The sequence below is a fragment of the Calidris pugnax genome, unplaced genomic scaffold, assembly GCF_001431845.1.
Source record: "Calidris pugnax isolate Ruff unplaced genomic scaffold, ASM143184v1 scaffold196, whole genome shotgun sequence".
Classification (NCBI taxonomy): Eukaryota; Metazoa; Chordata; class Aves; order Charadriiformes; family Scolopacidae; genus Calidris; species Calidris pugnax.
This window is the reverse complement of record NW_015091042.1, coordinates 4,806,742-4,826,161: the sequence shown is the minus strand read 5'-3', so window position 1 is coordinate 4,826,161 and position 19,420 is coordinate 4,806,742. Positions and strand designations below refer to the sequence as shown.

Below are 19,420 nucleotides of genomic sequence, written 5' to 3'. Positions count from 1 at the left end.
AAAAAATACAAAATAGGGGGGGTGGTAAAAAAAGGCAGAAAACTCCTCAGAGGTGAAGCTCGACAGGATCTGCCAAGATAAACATCTTATAAATCATGGGCCCACCAGAATAACTGGAGTTGTGCTCTTGATTTCTGCAGAGCCAGGATTTTTCTCCTTTAAAACCTCTTGGCTTTCTGCAGGTATTAACTGGAAAACACTAGATGCCTCCCCACATTCTATGTCATCTCTCTCAGGACTGCAAAATCCGGGGTTACAGGAACCACATTTCTAATACTTTACACACCAATAGCGAGCACTGGGCCAGCTTGAGGGAGGAGGCATTGACATCAGGGTGGTGTGTCCACCCCCTCTGGTGGCAGATCTTTCTGGTCCCTGGAAAGCACAAACTTTCCTTTCACCAACCTAGAAAAGGGGTCTCCAGCAAAAGGATGGGGGGAAGAGCTTGACAGAATTTTTTCAAACTTCATTCAATCATTAGTTTTTAATTTGATGGGATTGTTTTAAATGTTTGTTTTTTTAATAAAAGAGGAACCCAAATCAACCTCTGTTCTCCAGGCTCCTCTCTGACCTCTGGAGATCCTGTGAATACAACAGAGCCCAAATCCAAACAGCCTGTGGTTTAGGAAACAACCCTAATTCTGTTCTGCTCTGTAACTGGCTGAATTCATCCATCCACAACGCAGCCGAAACACTAACCACTATAAAAAGGCATCAAAGGAAAGGAAACCAGCAGAAAACCAACCCCTACAACCACATACCTTCTCCCTGCCAAAACACACACCATCACTACACAAAAATGAATATAGCACACTGCAAACCTGCTAATGTTAACATGAAAACTGGTTTGTTTAGATAAGTTTGGCTTTTAAATCATTGTTGCTAATGACAGACGGGTTGTTTGGGGGTTTTTTATTACTTAAATGGTTAGTTCCTGCCCTTTAACCCTGGGCTCAAACCTTCACCTCCCACTGAAGTTAACAGGACTCACACAAAGGCACCCACAAACCCATGCTGTCTAAACACACTACGATATTGATTCACAGGTGCTCACAAGCACCACAAGTAGTGCACAGCTTCCCTCCCAAACAGCACTAAAAATATACAAAGAGGCAAATCCAGCCTGCCACCTTCAAGAGACAAAGAACACTTGTTGAACTAAGAAATGCTGCTGCTGGCACGGTGCAGCACAAGGCTGGTCTTGTATCAGTCGCCAAGCAAACTAAATTTGGAAACCCCTGCTGTGGTGAAACATCCAGGGAAACCAACCACACCACGCAGCTGACATGCAGGGGGAGCTGCAGAGATGTCTCTCAAGCTCTTAACCCACCTTTTTCTTGTCCATTGCTGTTCAGCCCGTTGACAACAGTTTTTGCAACATCGACTTCTTCGTGTTCTGTAAAACAAATGAAGACGCAGAGATTGCTTCTGGGTTAAAAACCTCCACAACTGAATTTTAGCCTCTGGGGATGACACAGGTCAGCACTACTTGATTCATGAACTAGGAAGTATTCTTACTATCTCAGGAGATCACAGAACCATAGAATGGTTTGGGTTGGAAAGAACCTTGAAGATCACCTGGTTCCAACCCCCCTGCCCTGGGCAGGGACACCTCCCACCAGACCAGGTTGCTCAAAGCCCTATCCAACCTGGCCTTGAACCCCTCCAGGGATGGAACTTCCACAGCTTCTCTGGGCAATTCTCTGCTTTCTTGGAGAAACAAATCTCCCTTGGATGACATCCCTGTTTCTCCTTTACCTTTGCCTACCTGGACCTCAGCCTCTTTTAATGAGGGACTGTCTCTGTACATGTATATGGCACATAAGTGAGATTTTCAAGAGAAATTTTCAAGTCTGCAACATCCTCAGCCACAATGAATAGAACTGGCTCCTGTGAATTCAGAGAAGCACAGCAGAAGACAGTGCTAGAAAGGACCTCCAAGGGTCACCTAAAGCTGTATTCCTGACCCAAGGCAGAAACAAATCTACCTCTGTAGGCTGCTGACAAATATTTGCCTAATGAGTTCTTACAAACCCAACATCACCCTAATGCAACCTGTTCCAGTGTTTCACAACCTGGAAGCTCATCAATGCTTCAGCCAAATTCCCCGCTCATGTTTTTCAGACCCCAATTAGTCTCCGAGCTTTCCTCTGGACCCTCTCCAAATGGTTCACGTTTTTCTCAAAATGTGGTGCTAAAAACTGGACATGATACTCCAGCTGAGACTTGATAAGGTGTTAAAATCAATATTATTCCACAGGTCCTACAGATGGCACTTGAGTATGGCGTCTGCTTTGTTTTTCAACTTGGATTTAGTCTGTTACCCAGAAGTTCTCCTCTTCCCAACCGACCCCCATTTCCTGGTCCCTCATTTTCCTTTGAACAGCTGATTTTTCCTATCCAGACGTCAAACTTTGCATTCACCCCCACTGAAACATATAAAATTCTTTTAGATAATTTTTGCAGGTAATCAATAATTCTTAATTCTTGTATTCCAAAGTGAAAGAAGGTTAAGTTTCTAGCCATTTTTTTCAGTGCTAGAAAGGACCTCCAAGGGTCACCTAAAGCCATATTCCTGACCCAAGGCAGAAACAAATCTACCTCTGTAGGCTGCTGACAAATATTTGCCTAATGAGTTCTTACAAACCCAACATCACCCTAATGCAACCTGTTCCAGTGTTTCACAACCTGGAAGCTCATCAATGCTTCAGCCAAATTCCCCGCTCATGTTTTTCAGACCCCAATTCATCTCCGAGCTTTCCTCTGGACCCTCTCCAAATGGTTCACGTTTTTCTCAAAATGTGGTGCTAAAAACTGGACATGATACTCCAGCTGAGACTTGATAAGGTGTTAAAATCAATATTATTCCACAGGTCCTACAGATGGCACTTGAGTATGGCGTCTGCTTTGTTTTTCAACTTGGATTTAGTCTGTTACCCAGAAGTTCTCCTCTTCCCAACCGACCCCCATTTCCTGGTCCCTCATTTTCCTTTGAACAGCTGATTTTTCCTATCCAGACGTCAAACTTTGCATTCACCCCCACTGAAACATATAAAATTCTTTTAGATAATTTTTGCAGGTAATCAATAATTCTGAATTCTTGTATTCCAAAGTGAAAGAAGCTTAAGTTTCTAGTCATTTTTTGAGTATTATGGGCCACGCTGAAACAACAAACGTGGAGCCAGGACACTTTTTACTATGAAGCCATTCTGCTGTTGCCTTAATAGTCAGATTTCCTGAGCTTTCAAGGGCTTTGACTCTTTTCTGGGAGGCAGGAGAAGACTTAAAAAAAAAAAAAAAGAAAAAAAGAAAGAGTAATTGCATCAGAAACAGAGAGGGGTATTTCTAGCAATAAAAAGGAATGCCAATGAGGGCAAGTGGAAAATAACACAGACTTACCAGAGCTCATCGTGGCAGAGGGACTTGTCTTTCTCACTTCTGGATTTTGTTTGTGTCTGTTTAAAGCGAAAGGCAGAATGGTTACATTATGTTTCATGTCTGCCCAGACAGCACTGGACACAACACTGAACATTCACCACAAAAGTCAAGGTAACAGTCACAGTTTCTTCAAAACATTTAGTTTCAAAACCCAAATGGATTTATGTCAACCACCAGTGACATTTTTTGCTGAGAATTATCAGAAATTAAAGAGTATTTCCACTCAATGTACATACTACCAGTGACATTTTTTGCTGAGAATTATCAGAAGTGAAAGAGTATTTCCACTCAATATACGTACTACTTTCAGACTTAAAGACTTATCCTCAACATTAAATCATAAGATACAGATTAAAACCTAAGAGTCTATATATGGCAAAGTGCAAATCTGAGCTTCTCATATATATAACGTGCATCACCCTTAAGAAAAAAAATTTAAAAAAATCTCAGTGAGACTAAGAGCTCTAAGTTAAAACCCTCAACTTAGACAACTGCCAGATTTTGAGGCGATCTGTTGCTCAGAACAAAGTCAGTCCCTCCTTTAAAAGATGTTACAACACAGAAGAGGTACACTTGTTGAAATACATATTAAGTTCTGCACCAATCATTTCCAGTCCTGCGGTGCTACTGGTATTTTCAAGATCGACTCAAGTGACTGAAACTTTAAAATTGAAGCTTTAAACCTCCTGGGATCGAAGGGAGTGAAATTACCAACCCAAGAGAAAAACTGCCAGATGAGGACCAGAGGAAAGAAAAAAACCAACACCGATTTTCATGGCCATGCCAGTCTACAGAGGACAACTGTGGGGCCTATTCGTACCCAGTGCCCACTCCTGTGGGGACCTGGAATCTAGAGCAAATACACAGGTTTCAACATCACACCACGGATGTTGGCTTGAACAGTCAAAGAGCGGCGCTTCTGCAAAACAAGTCCGTGTTTGCCAAGACCTGTGAACTCTCTAAAGGTACAAGGTTGAACTACAAACCCTTTAATTTTGTGTTCCAATCTTTTTCCCCTCCCCTCAAAAGTCAGTGCCATAGAGTAAGATCGAGTGTAACTCCAGCAAATTAATGGCTTCCATGACACAAATAGAAATAGGTACCTGAAGCTGCAAAACCATGCATAAACAAAGACCCTAAGCTATGAAGTGTAGGGAAAAATTACTCAGAGAAACAAGAAATAAAACAATGGAGCTGGAGATACTTGTTTTCTTGTTACATGAGCAGGAGGCAGCAGTGGGACACTGTAAGAGGTGGAAATTGCCTTCAGTTAAAAAAAAAAAAAAATACAAAATAGGGGGGGTGGTAAAAAAAGGCAGAAAACTCCTCAGAGGTGAAGCTCGACAGGATCTGCCAAGATAAACATCTTATAAATCATGGGCCCACCAGAATAACTGGAGTTGTGCTCTTGATTTCTGCAGAGCCAGGATTTTTCTCCTTTAAAACCTCTTGGCTTTCTGCAGGTATTAACTGGAAAACACTAGATGCCTCCCCACATTCTATGTCATCTCTCTCAGGACTGCAAAATCCGGGGTTACAGGAACCACATTTCTAATACTTTACACACCAATAGCGAGCACTGGGCCAGCTTGAGGGAGGAGGCATTGACATCAGGGTGGTGTGTCCACCCCCTCTGGTGGCAGATCTTTCTGGTCCCTGGAAAGCACAAACTTTCCTTTCACCAACCTAGAAAAGGGGTCTCCAGCAAAAGGATGGGGGGAAGAGCTTGACAGAATTTTTTCAAACTTCATTCAATCATTAGTTTTTAATTTGATGGGATTGTTTTAAATGTTTGTTTTTTTAATAAAAGAGGAACCCAAATCAACCTCTGTTCTCCAGGCTCCTCTCTGACCTCTGGAGATCCTGTGAATACAACAGAGCCCAAATCCAAACAGCCTGTGGTTTAGGAAACAACCCTAATTCTGTTCTGCTCTGTAACTGGCTGAATTCATCCATCCACAACGCAGCCGAAACACTAACCACTATAAAAAGGCATCAAAGGAAAGGAAACCAGCAGAAAACCAACCCCTACAACCACATACCTTCTCCCTGCCAAAACACACACCATCACTACACAAAAATGAATATAGCACACTGCAAACCTGCTAATGTTAACATGAAAACTGGTTTGTTTAGATAAGTTTGGCTTTTAAATCATTGTTGCTAATGACAGACGGGTTGTTTGGGGGTTTTTTATTACTTAAATGGTTAGTTCCTGCCCTTTAACCCTGGGCTCAAACCTTCACCTCCCACTGCAAGTTAACAGGACTCACACAAAGGCACCCACAAACCCATGCTGTCTAAACACACTACGATATTGATTCACAGGTGCTCACAAGCACCACAAGTAGTGCACAGCTTCCCTCCCAAACAGCACTAAAAATATACAAAGAGGCAAATCCAGCCTGCCACCTTCAAGAGACAAAGAACACTTGTTGAGCTAAGAAATGCTGCTGCTGGCACGGTGCAGCACAAGGCTGGTCTTGTATCAGTCGCCAAGCAAACTAAATTTGGAAACCCCTGCTGTGGTGAAACGTCCAGGGAAACCAACCACACCACGCAGCTGACATGCAGGGGGAGCTGCAGAGATGTCTCTCAAGCTCTTAACCCACCTTTTTCTTGTCCATTGCTGTTCAGCCCGTTGACAACAGTTTTTGCAACATCGACTTCTTCGTGTTCTGTAAAACAAGTGAAGACGCAGAGATTGCTTCTGGGTTAAAAACCTCCACAACTGAATTTTAGCCTCTGGGGATGACACAGGTCAGCACTACTTGATTCATGAACTAGGAAGTATTCTTACTATCTCAGGAGATCACAGAACCATAGAATGGTTTGGGTTGGAAAGAACCTTGAAGATCACCTGGTTCCAACCCCCCTGCCCTGGGCAGGGACACCTCCCACCAGACCAGGTTGCTCAAAGCCCCATCCAACCTGGCCTTGAGCACCTCCAGGGATGGAACTTCCACAGCTTCTCTGGGCAATTCTCTGCTTTCTTGGAGACACAAATCTCCCTTGGATGACATCCCTGTTTCTCCTTTACCTTTGCCTACCTGGACCTCAGCCTCTTTTAATGAGGGACTGTCTCTGTACATGCATATGGCACATACATGAGATTTTCAAGAGAGATCTTTCAAGTCTGCAACATCCTCAGCCAAAATGAATAAAACTGCCTCCTGTGAATTCAGAGAAGCACAGAAGACAGTGCTAGAAAGGACCTCCAAGGGTCACCTAAAGCCATATTCCTGACCCAAGGCAGAAACAAATCTACCTCTGTAGGCTGCTGACAAATATTTGCCTAATGAGTTCTTACAAACCCAACATCACCCTAATGCAACCTGTTCCAGTGTTTCACAACCTGGAAGCTCATCAATGCTTCAGCCAAATTCCCCGCTCATGTTTTTCAGACCCCAATTCATCTCCGAGCTTTCCTCTGGACCCTCTCCAAATGGTTCACGTTTTTCTCAAAATGTGGTGCTAAAAACTGGACATGATACTCCAGCTGAGACTTGATAAGGTGTTAAAATCAATATTATTCCACAGGTCCTACAGATGGCACTTGAGTATGGCGTCTGCTTTGTTTTTCAACTTGGATTTAGTCTGTTACCCAGAAGTTCTCCTCTTCCCAACCGACCCCCATTTCCTGGTCCCTCATTTTCCTTTGAACAGCTGATTTTTCCTATCCAGACGTCAAACTTTGCATTCACCCCCACTGAAACATATAAAATTCTTTTAGATAATTTTTGCAGGTAATCAATAATTCTGAATTCTTGTATTCCAAAGTGAAAGAAGCTTAAGTTTCTAGTCATTTTTTGAGTATTATGGGCCACGCTGAAACAACAAACGTGGAGCCAGGACACTTTTTACTATGAAGCCATTCTGCTGTTGCCTTAATAGTCAGATTTCCTGAGCTTTCAAGGGCTTTGACTCTTTTCTGGGAGGCAGGAGAAGACTTAAAAAAAAAAAAAAGAAAAAAGAAAAAAAAGAAAGAGTAATTGCATCAGAAACAGAGAGGGGTATTTCTAGCAATAAAAAGGAATGCCAATGAGGGCAAGTGGAAAATAACACAGACTTACCAGAGCTCATCGTGGCAGAGGGACTTGTCTTTCTCACTTCTGGATTTTGTTTGTGTCTGTTTAAAGTGAAAGGCAGAATGGTTACATTATGTTTCATGTCTGCCCAGACAGCACTGGACACAACACTGAACATTCACCACAAAAGTCAAGGTAACAGTCACAGTTTCTTCAAAACATTTAGTTTCAAAACCCAAATGGATTTATGTCAACCACCAGTGACATTTTTTGCTGAGAATTATCAGAAGTGAAAGAGTATTTCCACTCAATATACGTACTACTTTCAGACTTAAAGACTTATCCTCAACATTAAATCATAAGATACAGATTAAAACCTAAGAGTCTATATATGGCAAAGTGCAAATCTGAGCTTCTCATATATATAACGTGCATCACCCTTAAGAAAAAAAATTTAAAAAAATCTCAGTGAGACTAAGAGCTCTAAGTTAAAACCCTCAACTTAGACAACTGCCAGATTTTGAGGCGATCTGTTGCTCAGAACAAAGTCAGTCCCTCCTTTAAAAGATGTTACAACACAGAAGAGGTACACTTGTTGAAATACATATTAAGTTCTGCACCAATCATTTCCAGTCCTGCGGTGCTACTGGTATTTTCAAGATCGACTCAAGTGACTGAAACTTTAAAATTGAAGCTTTAAACCTCCTGGGATCGAAGGGAGTGAAATTACCAACCCAAGAGAAAAACTGCCAGATGAGGACCAGAGGAAAGAAAGAAAACCACCAATTTTCATGGCCATGCCAGTCTACAGAGGACAACTGTGGGGCCTATTCGTACCCAGTGCCCACTCCTGTGGGGACCTGGAATCTAGAGCAAATACACAGGTTTCAACATCACACCACGGATGTTGGCTTGAACAGTCAAAGAGCGGCGCTTCTGCAAAACAAGTCCGTGTTTGCCAATACCTGTGAACTCTCTAAAGGTACAAGGTTGAACTAGAAACCCTTTAATTTTGTGTTCCAATCTTTTTCCCCTCCCCTCAAAAGTCAGTGCCATAGAGTAAGATCGAGTGTAACTCCAGCAAATTAATGGCTTCCATGACACAAATAGAAATAGGTACCTGAAGCTGCAAAACCATGCATAAACAAAGACCCTAAGCTATGAAGTGTAGGGAAAAATTACTCAGAGAAACAAGAAATAAAACAATGGAGCTGGAGATACTTGTTTTCTTGTTACATGAGCAGGAGGCAGCAGTGGGACACTGTAAGAGGTGGAAATTGCCTTCAGGGAATTGAATCTGCTCTCTTGCCTCAAGCATCCCCATTCTTAACTACCATTTGTTTCACACCAGCCAGAATATAATGAGCACGTTCAACAGATACACAAAAAGAAAGAAAATTCAACAAGCAAACGTAGCACCAGATCAGTCTGTAAAACCAGCCAATATGTGGACTCTCCAGCTTGTCACCCTAGCAATTGCTGACACCACTTAATTTTTTAAAATACTTTCTTAATATATTAATATTTCTTAAAATATCCACATAAGATATACATCATGGATTGGTGAAGGCTCAGCAGAATGCAGCCTAATTCCAAGGTGATCCCAGTAAAACACAGTGTGGAGGGCAGAGTCTAAAAACCAGTCAACACCAACAGCTCAGCCCAACTTAAAGGTCTGGTGCCCAACTTTGTCTGCCCATACAGTACCTGCTTTCTGTTCCTACCATTTCATACTAGCAGTAAGTATCCTGAAATAGAAACGGTTGACACAGCCTGAAAATTTAGACAAATGTACACTAATAACAATGGTCTTTCTGATCTCTGTACGTTTTGGATATGGAAAGATGCCTTAGTTCAAGAAAAACAGAAACAAACAGCCTAAAATGACAGGCTACCCATTCAAAGGAGGAGGTTTGTAGCGTATCACACTCTTCTACATATGGAAAACTGTTAACGAGTTAAACTCACTGGATAAACACAAGTCCCTCCATAGGGCAGGGAGAAAGCTACCAGGAGGAGCAGAGTTGCTCCAAGTCTCAACTCAAAGGCTTTAGTATTAAAGTCATTGTGAAGTGGAGGAGGTTGCTGGTACCCACAAGTTTTGACTTGGCACTGGCCCTCTCCACGGGCTTCATGCAAGTCAACAGAAAGCTTCTTCCACTCCAAGCATTCCCAAAAGGACACGTGCTTTCTTCTGGTACACAAGGCAAAAAAGGCAGGGGAAAAAGAATAAGAATCTAGCATTATTGCCTTTACAGGAGAGGAAAGAAGAAACACCAGCTCACATTACTAGGCAAAGGCAAGGTCCACTGCTGCTGCAATCTGTGACCAACACAGGTCCCCTTCTACAATGGTAGTATCCAAGCAATTAAACTTGTGACCCCATGCTTTATACTTTTCAAACCGTTTCATTTCTGTTTAAAAACAGTGACATCATAACTGCCATAAAACTCTGATTTCAGTGATGTCTTTTTGATTCAAGAGTCTTGACACTGCTTGTAATGGGAAGCACTGGCCCTCAATGTATTAAGAAAAGAATTCACATCAAAACCAGCACAATTATTTGGCCTTAAAAGAATCAATTACTTTTCATATTAAGTGATTTGAGGTTAAAAATAAGTTCTAATTAAAGAAGTAAGTTTGCTAAAATTAAATGGAGGTGGTGTATAAAATCATTAGAACTAGATCTAGAAAAATGACTTTTCCGCATATCCCCACACTTAGTAGCAATTATAGAATTCAATTAAAATAACAAGCATCCAGTGATCACTTACTGTGAAACTAATCAGCATTATTCAAGCACTCAAATGAACATACACTTAATGCAGTTTCCCATATTCCAAATGGCTTCAGCATGAATGCCTGGGTCAATAAATGAACATACACTTAATGCAGTTTCCCATACACCAAATGGCTTCAGCATGCCTGGGGTGAGCACAACCAACCCTGAATGCCTGGGTCGGTGTAACTCCAGAAATTCTATTTATTATTTGATTTTGACCACTTCAAACTCTGCACACAGATTTGCTGCACGCAGGTAAAAATAACTGCTGTTTAGACTGAGGAAAGTACGGTGCACGTTTGGAGTTGGCAACATGTTTCTGTGCCTTTTTGCATCAGTTATTCCACCTGTCTCCCATGCACTTAGAATCACAGAATGGGTTGGGTTGGAAGGGACCTTAAAGATCATCCAGTCCCAACCCCCCCTGCCCTGGGCAGGGACACCTCCCACCAGACCAGGTTGCTCCAAGCCCCATCCAACCTGGTCTTGAACCCCTCCAGGGATGCGGCATCCACAGCTTCTCTGAGCAGCTTAATCCTAACCACCTACTCAAGTCCTATTAGGTCCATCTTAGCCCTATGGCTGCTCTTGGCACCAGCAGATCTGGCTCCATGGCCTCAGTAGAGCAAAGCATTGCCTCTGTAACACTTGTGCCATGAGCATTGGGATGGTCCATCCTTAGACAGAGCACTCCCTAGCAGGTTGGCCAGCCAGACTGTCCATGGGAGCAGGTGGATCTGGAAACGTTTGCTGCTCCCAAATCCCCTCAAGGACTTTCTGTAGACATGGCCAAGCCGTTCCTGTAGACACACCTGCAAGCATGCACTGTAGCACTTCTGAAGGAAACCTTTGGAAGGGAAACGAAAATGAGATACCGTGTGTCGCAAGCATGCACTGTAGCACTTCTGAAGGAAGCCCTTGGAAGGGAAAGGAAAATGAGATACCTTGTGTCAAAATTTTAAAAAAAACAAAAACCAAAAACAACAAAAAGAGAAACCGGTACTGCCAGATCAGGCAAAACAAAACAGATTAAAAACAATAAAAAAACCACTCCCAAACCCCGATATTGTCTCCTTCCAGCTCCCTGCTCTAACCAGCTCACCATTGTCTCCCTGCCAGACTGGAATTGGTGCCTTTCCTGAAATGTGACAGAGACAGCAACAAAGGCTTCAAAGCTGCAGACATGCAAAAGACAATGAAAGGCAATGAATTCCTCAGGGCCCAGGCCAGCAGCTGTAACCCTGAACATGCCAACGTCCCTACGTAACATCCACCAGCTCCTTTGGCCATACCTCTGGACGGACATTTAACGCTTCCTTCCTCCCTTTCAGCCCCAGAACATTTCTTCCAAGGCTGCAGCTCCTTCCCTACTTGGTGTGGAAAAGAGAGCAGTGCCTTTGGAAGCCTATTTAGGAGGAATGCAGATAAGTGGCAACTACTTCTGCACAGCGTGTCTCTGGATTATCTCACATGCTCTGAACATTGGAGTGCTCCCCCTGCAACGGCAGAGGGGAACAAACAGCTCATTAATAGTTCTGAGCAAGGACACACGCTCTTAAGTCACCGGTATCTCAGCAAAGAGTCGCAGGCGGCGGTTATTTTTGGTGGTCTAATGTGTGTGTGTGGGGAAAAGTAATTTCCTTTTGTTTCTTCTCTTATTATTGACAGCTCTGACGACTCGCATACTATTTTAAAGCCATTGATAAACATGAGATGGGCATTCAAAACTTAGTGGGAAGGTGCTTTATACGCCTCAGATTGAGACTCCTTTATCTTCTCAGTTCTGAGTTTTTTTACAAAGTTTTCCCTCCATATACAAGAGCTTTAGGTGGTTTGTGCTTGCACTTAAATGAAAAATCAAGATTTTATTTATATCAGAATCATAGAATGGTTAGAGTTGGAAGGAACCTTAAAGAACATCGAGTTCCTACCCCCTGCCCTGGGCAGGGACACCTCCCACCAGACCAGGTTGCTCCAAGCCCCATCCAGCCTGGTCTTGAACCCCCTCCAGGGATGGGGCAGCCACAGCTTCTCTGGGCAACCTGTTCCAGTGTCTCACCACCCTCGCAGGAGAGGATTTCTTCCTGAGATCTAATCTAAATTTCCCCTTTTTCAGTTTAAAGCCATTACCCTTCGTCCATATCAGTACAATCTAGGAGCTGAGGCTTTTAGAAAAATTATAAGCTTTCAAACTTAAGGGATGATCAGCAATCACAAAATTTACCACCTGGTGAGGCCCCACACATCACCGACAGCACTCAAGTGTCTAGCCCAGACCCTTTCTCCCATTGCCACCAGTGTCTCCAACTCAGATGCTGTGCTCAACCAGCCGTGCCAGCAACGTGGAGCCCCAAATCTGGAAAATGGGCAAAGGGCTTCTTCAACTGCAGCCAGTGCCTCCTGCCAGGAGGTTCCTCTGCTTAAAGGCACTTGCTGTAAAGCACATCTCCTCCGTACTTCTCACTTTGTATCACACAGAACAGGGCAAGAAAAAAAATAATAACTAGAAAACAGGCGGCAGCTCCAGGTTAACCCAGGCAATCAGCTCGCTCTCCCAGTATCACTATTCTCTTCTCCCGAAATACAGAGAGAAATATGTTGCCTGTCATTTTTATTTTAAGGGTTAAAGAACACCCTGTCATTCCTTCAGAAGACATTACGCTCCTAAGAATAAATGTCATGAAAAGACTATGAATAAGCAAGGAGCGCCCATGGAAGAACCACACCAATTCTGGAGAAGGCAACAGCCTCCCCAGCTGACGTGGCAGAGAGGGAGCAGGGAAAGCTCACTAAGGGAAACAAATGGCAGCACAAAACACAGCTTGGATAAAGGGTTCTTATAAATAATTGAACTTACAGCTGTGAGAATAAACAAACACAGCACATTTCATATGCAGCATTGCTGCTTTCTTTTTTTTTAAATGCTACGCACATTTATTTCTTTCCTAATGGGCAAAAACAAGTTACTGGGGGCACGTGTGCCAGTTTTGTGCAATTTCAGAGGAATGTACCGCTCTTGATGATAAAAATCCAATAGGAAATGTAAACTAGGAGATGTGGCTTTAAGAACTCTGAAATGCTTTTGAACTAAGTCATCTTACAGTCATCAGCTTCAGAGTAAACAAAGTTTAGCTGCAACCTGAGTTATCTCAGTTCAAGGTCACCACTTGTGGAGCAGGGGGCAGAAAAGGATCTCCTGGGTCATCAGGCCTCCTCCCATGCTATTGCAGGCAACCGTGTCATACAATCCTGGGCAAGAACATTTCACGTTCCAGCTTAAAACTGGTAAGGTTTCCTGCCTCCAACTGCTCCTCCTGGAAGCCTGCTCCAGAACTCATTCCTCTTATGGCTTGAATGCTCTGATTTGGAACCTAAATTTAATTTGTGAACAGCTACAGCTAAATTGTTTTGCACCAGCCCAATTTTTCTGTTTAAGCAGCTCTTCCTCCTTGCGCTCATCCCCATCCACGCGTTTTTAGAAAGCAATTGCACCTCTGGGTCTTCATTTTGCAAGCCTGTAAACAAGCATTTCCAAAGCAATTGGTCTGCACGTTGTCACCCACCTCGTTAAAATCTGGCAAATAGCAGAAGATTTTAAAAGGTTGGCAAGTCCAAAGTCTAAACTCTGCTTAATGTCACAGAACCAGAGAGCAGAGCCTACAGCTGACATTCCTAACATCTGAAAAGCAAGGTTTAAAGGTAAATCAGATTTTTGGTCCATTCTAATTCTGGCCGTTCTACGAAAACCAATTCTGTGGTCAGTGCTAGTTTAGATAGTGATTTGATGTCTACAAGGACCTCCCTGCGAAGAAATAGACTGGAATAATTTCACAGCGGCCACTGAACCTTCATTAAGTGACAATGACTTATATTTGCAGGGTTGTGGGGATGAAAGGTGTCTCCTGGCTGAGCCATCAACCTCCTGCTCTGCTACAGGCACAAGGCTTAAAAAACAGCCCTCCAGAGAGCTGCTGGGCAGCAGACAGAGAGTAACCTGCCATGCACTGCATCACTGGCTCCCTCTGGATAAGGGAACTGCTCTTATCAGCAGCCTGAGAGTCAAAACCATTTCTTCTCTTGATTGTAAATACACCATAACTGGGGTTTGACTTCCTCCCCAGCTTTTGTATTGAGATCATAGTGACAGTAGTTGTGGCCCATGCCTTATTTCGTGTCTGCTAAAGAAAACAACTGCCTTTGTGCCGCACCCATACGCCCAGGCAGCTCACGTGAGCATTCTAAAACTTCAGAAAGAAATATAAAAAACGAATTCTAGGCTGTTTTAAATAAAGTCTTATATCCATCTCAGCAGGAGACACACTGCACAGCATCTGAGAGCAGCAGAAGCTGAGATTCCTGCTCAGATTTATCCGGAATATGTATGTGAACACCCCATAGATGGGAGCTGTGTACGTCCTACACCCGGGAGCTCACTCGGGCCACCAGCTCCAGAGGGAAAGCTGTAAGTGATTTAACAGCATACCACAGCCTGGGAATGCTCAGGACACTTAACCCAACTCAGCCTCATAGAGGAATTTGGGCAGGGAGCACATAACTACTGAAATTGAGATTTATTTACAGTGAGGGGGGTAATTACTTTAATGACACCAGATTTACCTTTCGGCAAAAGGGAAATCTTTCAGGCAATCTGCAATGACCGCACTTAACCAAGAGGATGCTGGTTTTAGACTTCAGCTGGAAGAAACAGAAGAGTTTTCATTGAGTTTTCATTCATTCTCTGAATTCGTTTTCATAGAATTCATTGAGCTCAAGCTGTTGTGAGCCCAAGAGCTGTGGAGCTGGGGTGCTCTGTGTACGGCACTTAACCCTCTCTGCGCCTCCGATACGGGGCCACTTGGGCCTCTGTGGAACAATTGCTGTTAAATAAGCAGACCCAAATTCCAGAAGCCCTAATTATGTATAACAACGGATCCATTCAGCTGACCACAGGACTGAGGGACACAAACACTACATCACATTTACCACACTGAATGGCATTCTATAAGTACGATCAATTAGATCATCTGAACAACATCCAGCAGCTTCTGCTGCATGATTTCGTGTAACAAAGGCTACAAAGGCCGTCTTCACCTCTGCCACACACTCTCAAACAGCCAAGTAGTAAATAAGAGGAAGTTGCATTAAGTAGAAATACTAATTAGAGATTTACTATTGTCACAAAGTTCAAATGCAGATAACAAACATTTCACAAAAACAAGGGTAGAGAGGAGAGTCTGATGCACCTCTGACTTAGAGACACTTTAATGCTACAGACCACCTTACAGCATCCCAGACACAACCCAGGACTCCTAGTTGTGTAAGACAGAGGAATTGCACAGGCAGTAATGAGTGCTCACTGTGGCAACCACGCCAAACATTAATTTTTAATTATGTCCTCTGTAGCACTAGCTGTTTTGAAGCTCTGCACAAACACTCCCTAAGCAACAGCTAACACTTTTCAAGATATCGAGGTGATATTCCTATTTTATGCAGAGATGGAGATTCAGGGCTCTCTATTCTAAGCAACATCTGAAATCAGCTGAGCTGGCACAGTGTAACGAGGTGCATGATATTCCTATTTTATGCAGAGATGGAGATTTGGGGCTCTCTATTCTAAGCAACATCTAAAATCAGCTGAGCTGGCACATGTAATAAGGTGCACGTGGTTGCTTTTTATGGGTTCAGAATAAGCAAAAACCAGTTTGAGAGTTGGTCTCATTTAAACACAACTGCAATGACCTGCAGGGAACCACATAAAGCTAAGTCTAGGCAACACACATGGGGAGCCAGACACACAGTGCTTCCAACACACCTCTGACCAGCCTAGGGATGCAAGTTGGAATTAGGCTGGGCCATTCTCCTTAGCCTTTGCCAACCTGGAGGCATTGCTACATGAGAAAAATTGCCAGGGAACTGATTTATCTACCTGAATATCCCAGCAAATCTCAGAAGGCTGCTCACTGCCACACATCTGAGGCCAGACAGCAAAGCCCGTGCCTGCCAGGGAATTCAGGCTGGAGTGCTGCCTCTAAAGTCACCTACACACCCAAAAGAAGAACAGAGTAACTGCTCCCGTGCCTGCCAGGGAATTCAGGCTGGAGTGCTGCCTCTAAAGTCACCTACACACCCAAAAGAAGAACACAGTGACTGCTCCTCTACTCACTACTGAAAACGGTCTGAGAGAACAGAACTGTTGGGTTAAGCAATGGTCTGACTTCCAAGCATCTCCAGAAATAGCAGAACATCACATTCCAGAAGTCAGTCCTCATCTTCATTTCCCCCTGATTCCTCCAGCCTCAGGTGACCAAATTCACACACTGCCCAGAACTCCACATCCATTCTCATCGCTTTCCTTTTAGCCACCGCCTCAGAATCAGCCTTCAGGAATTGCTTTCAATCCCTCCTTCCCATAAAAATAGTCAGGAGAAAGATCCAGTCACCGGGGTCAGGCAACAAGGACCTGCCCATTCCCCTTCATTAGAACACAACCCCATGGAATGACTCTCAATATCTCCTTTTTTTTTTTTTTTTTTCTTTCAGGCAGCAGGTGGAAAGAGCCACCCAAATGAAAGGCTCAAGCTGAAAAATCAGTATGTGTTGCCTCAGCAGACCTACCCACCTGGTGCCCATCAGCACACACCAGTGCCATGTAAAGCACTAGAGCAGCTCTAGGAGGGCTCACTCTGACCAACTCTGACTGAAAAACATACCTCTGTCCTTACCTTGATTCAGGCTTTCCAGTTAATGGTGCCATTTTCTTAGACCCTTGCTTTCACTCCATAAGAGGCACGAAAGAGTTAAGGAAACCTTTCACCGTCTTGCCCAGTCACTTGGCTGCTGAAGTGTAATGAGAAATTTGTGGAGGCATCTCTCTCTCTCTCTCTGGCACCCTTAAATACTTTGCTCCTCCTACTGCTGTGCTTTAATTAGCCAGTTGGTTCTTAGTCACCCCATGCTGTCACCAGGCTTGCTCACCATCAGCCACCCCCGCCCAGCCTGCCTGTCACTCCCCTGTCACTGTCATCGGAGAAGACACCGACACTTCCCGAAGCCCTGGAGCTGGGGAAAGGGAAGAGAGAAAGTTTGAAGGTAACACTCCATGATAGCAGGGGTACAGGATGCACTCCAGAAGTGATGTGACAAGCAGACCTTGAAGAGACATTAAAGTACAGGGATCGGAGAAGACACCGACACTTCCCGAAGCCCTGGAGCTGGGGAAAGGGAAGAGAGAAAGTTTGAAGGTAACACTCCATGATAGCAGGGGTACAGGATGCACTCCAGAAGTGACGTGACAAGCAGACCTTGAAGAGATACTAAAGTACTTGGAAAAGCCTATTTTATTATTTTTTTTCAATGGGCAGCGCCTGCTAATCAAGGAAGGAACATTTTCATTAACACTGGACATGGCAGATCCTCTTTCAATGGGTAGGAGCTGAAGGGGCAGCTAAAGTTTCTGCACTTGGCAGCTGAGATTTGCAGCATAAATTCCTGATGTGACACAAAGGGAAACTAACTTCTTGCATGGCTTTATATTGTATGCCCACTCCATGGGCATCATAACAGGCATCAAAGGGGCTTTTAAGCCACAAGCTGTCCCTAGAGTGAAGTGTCCCCACCACAGGCATCAAAGGGGCTTTTAAGCCACAAGCTGCACTAGGGTGTTCCTAGAGTGAAGTGTCCCCACCACGGTGCAGCCTGGCTCCCCTTTAGACAGCAAGGTTTGCACTGGAAAGGAGGTGGTGCCAGACTGTAGGAGAGTGAGGGCACACTTACATGTCCCCAGGCCGTAAGGAAGGTGAGAAGTAGCACAGGATCACCCTTCCTTCCACGGTGAATATCTGTGGAACAAACAACTGGGACGAAGACTTCCTGAAATCAGACCTTGGAGGTTGGTTCGTGCAAGACCAAGTGGTAGCTTAATGGTGGAAATAATTTGGAGACCCTCAAGTCTCTTGGTACCATCCTTTGTCACCAGACCACAGCAACCAGTGCACCAAGCACTGCTGGCTTTCGTGACTGACACTCCAGAGTGTCTCTGTCTGCAGTCTGTCTCTGGACTTTCGTGACTGACACTCCAGAGTGTCTCTGTCTGTCTCTGGGTTTTGATTCCACAAATCTGCACGAGCAGGCGCTGATCTACTGCCAAACTCACAGGCTGAAAAAAATCCGCTGAAAATTATTGCAAGGTGAGCATCTCAGCACTCAAACAAGACCTAGAAAGCAGCACAGGTGGCAAGAGCTGCTGATAGCAGAAGGGTGCAGAGGAAAGGTGACTGTAGGGGTCAACACTGATTTTGGATTCTTTCAGCAAAATGTTAGTGAAGGACATGGAACAAAGGTCTCCAAATGCATGGAAACCCAGCCTGATGCACTGTGTGAAATGCTGACTGAGGTCCTGTCAGCAACACAAGCTCTCCTCTTTCCTCCCCAATACGCCTTTTAGCATCTCAACTACTACTCCCTACTTCTCTCACCAAACAAAGCATTTAATTGTTAGCCAGTATAGCCACAATTCTGGCCCCATAGCCAATATACCAAGTCAGAAGAGGTGGGAAAATGCTGCTCTATCTTACCTCACTCAAGATCAATCCCGTACCTCAGTGTGAACATGACACTGGTAGTTGTAACTGGAGTAAACAAAGTGCCCCCAAGCCCACATTTACTACCACATCCCAAAAGACTAATGCTGAGGAGCCTCTAGCTGGGGCTTTGGTTTCATTGACCACAGCAGAAACTATTAGCAAAATTCAGGAGGTACTTTTGATAGGTCCAAGAGATGTTAAGTGATTGAGCTCACTTGGTTCCGCAGATGGAGTAGGAAGGCAAGCAAACCTACACCACACTCATGCCTTTAGTTCAGTTCCCTCAGAGTTCTGGGGTTTGTTATTGCAAAACAAAAGTCAGGTGAAATAACACACTGCTGCTGGAGTTCCACCCAGTACTGTGAATGAGCACGAACTCCTTCACCCAGCACCCTCGCCCTGCTGGGCTGGAGCTTCTGCTTCGTTACAAAACAGCCACCCAGGTTCTGGTTGGGATGGTTTTACAGCACCCTCCCTATATCAGAGATGAGCCGTAGCCTGTTTCGAAGCTCCCAACACCCCTTGGATGTCTCAGTCCTGAGCCTGACCTCTGCAGCTCTGTCCTCCCCAGCTGAAAGTCAGGGAGGTGA

The 19,420-nt window shown here is 44.1% G+C and overlaps 1 protein-coding gene and 1 long non-coding RNA gene across 48 annotated transcripts in view; both read right to left on the bottom strand.

Annotated features, from left to right (window-relative positions):
• SORBS1 (sorbin and SH3 domain containing 1) overlaps nt 1–3,453 on the bottom strand; it is a 74,097-nt gene extending 70,644 nt beyond the window's left edge. For all 43 annotated transcript variants that reach the window (XM_014956189.1, XM_014956194.1, XM_014956185.1 and 40 more), the window contains exons 1-2: nt 3,400–3,453; nt 1,331–1,396 (exon numbers count right to left, since the gene is read on the bottom strand). In XM_014956189.1, the coding sequence (XP_014811675.1) occupies nt 1,331–1,396; nt 3,400–3,409 (76 nt within the window). In that variant the 5' untranslated portion in view covers nt 3,410–3,453. The remainder of the gene's footprint in view (nt 1–1,330; nt 1,397–3,399) is intronic.
• A 2,575-nt stretch (nt 3,454–6,028) lies between these two features.
• The window catches only part of LOC106896343, a 121,404-nt gene continuing 108,012 nt past the window's right edge, over nt 6,029–19,420 (bottom strand). For all 5 annotated transcript variants that reach the window (XR_001413612.1, XR_001413615.1, XR_001413613.1 and 2 more), the window contains exons 4-5: nt 7,512–7,567; nt 6,029–6,116 (exon numbers count right to left, since the gene is read on the bottom strand). This is a non-coding gene — a long non-coding RNA (uncharacterized LOC106896343). The remainder of the gene's footprint in view (nt 6,117–7,511; nt 7,568–19,420) is intronic.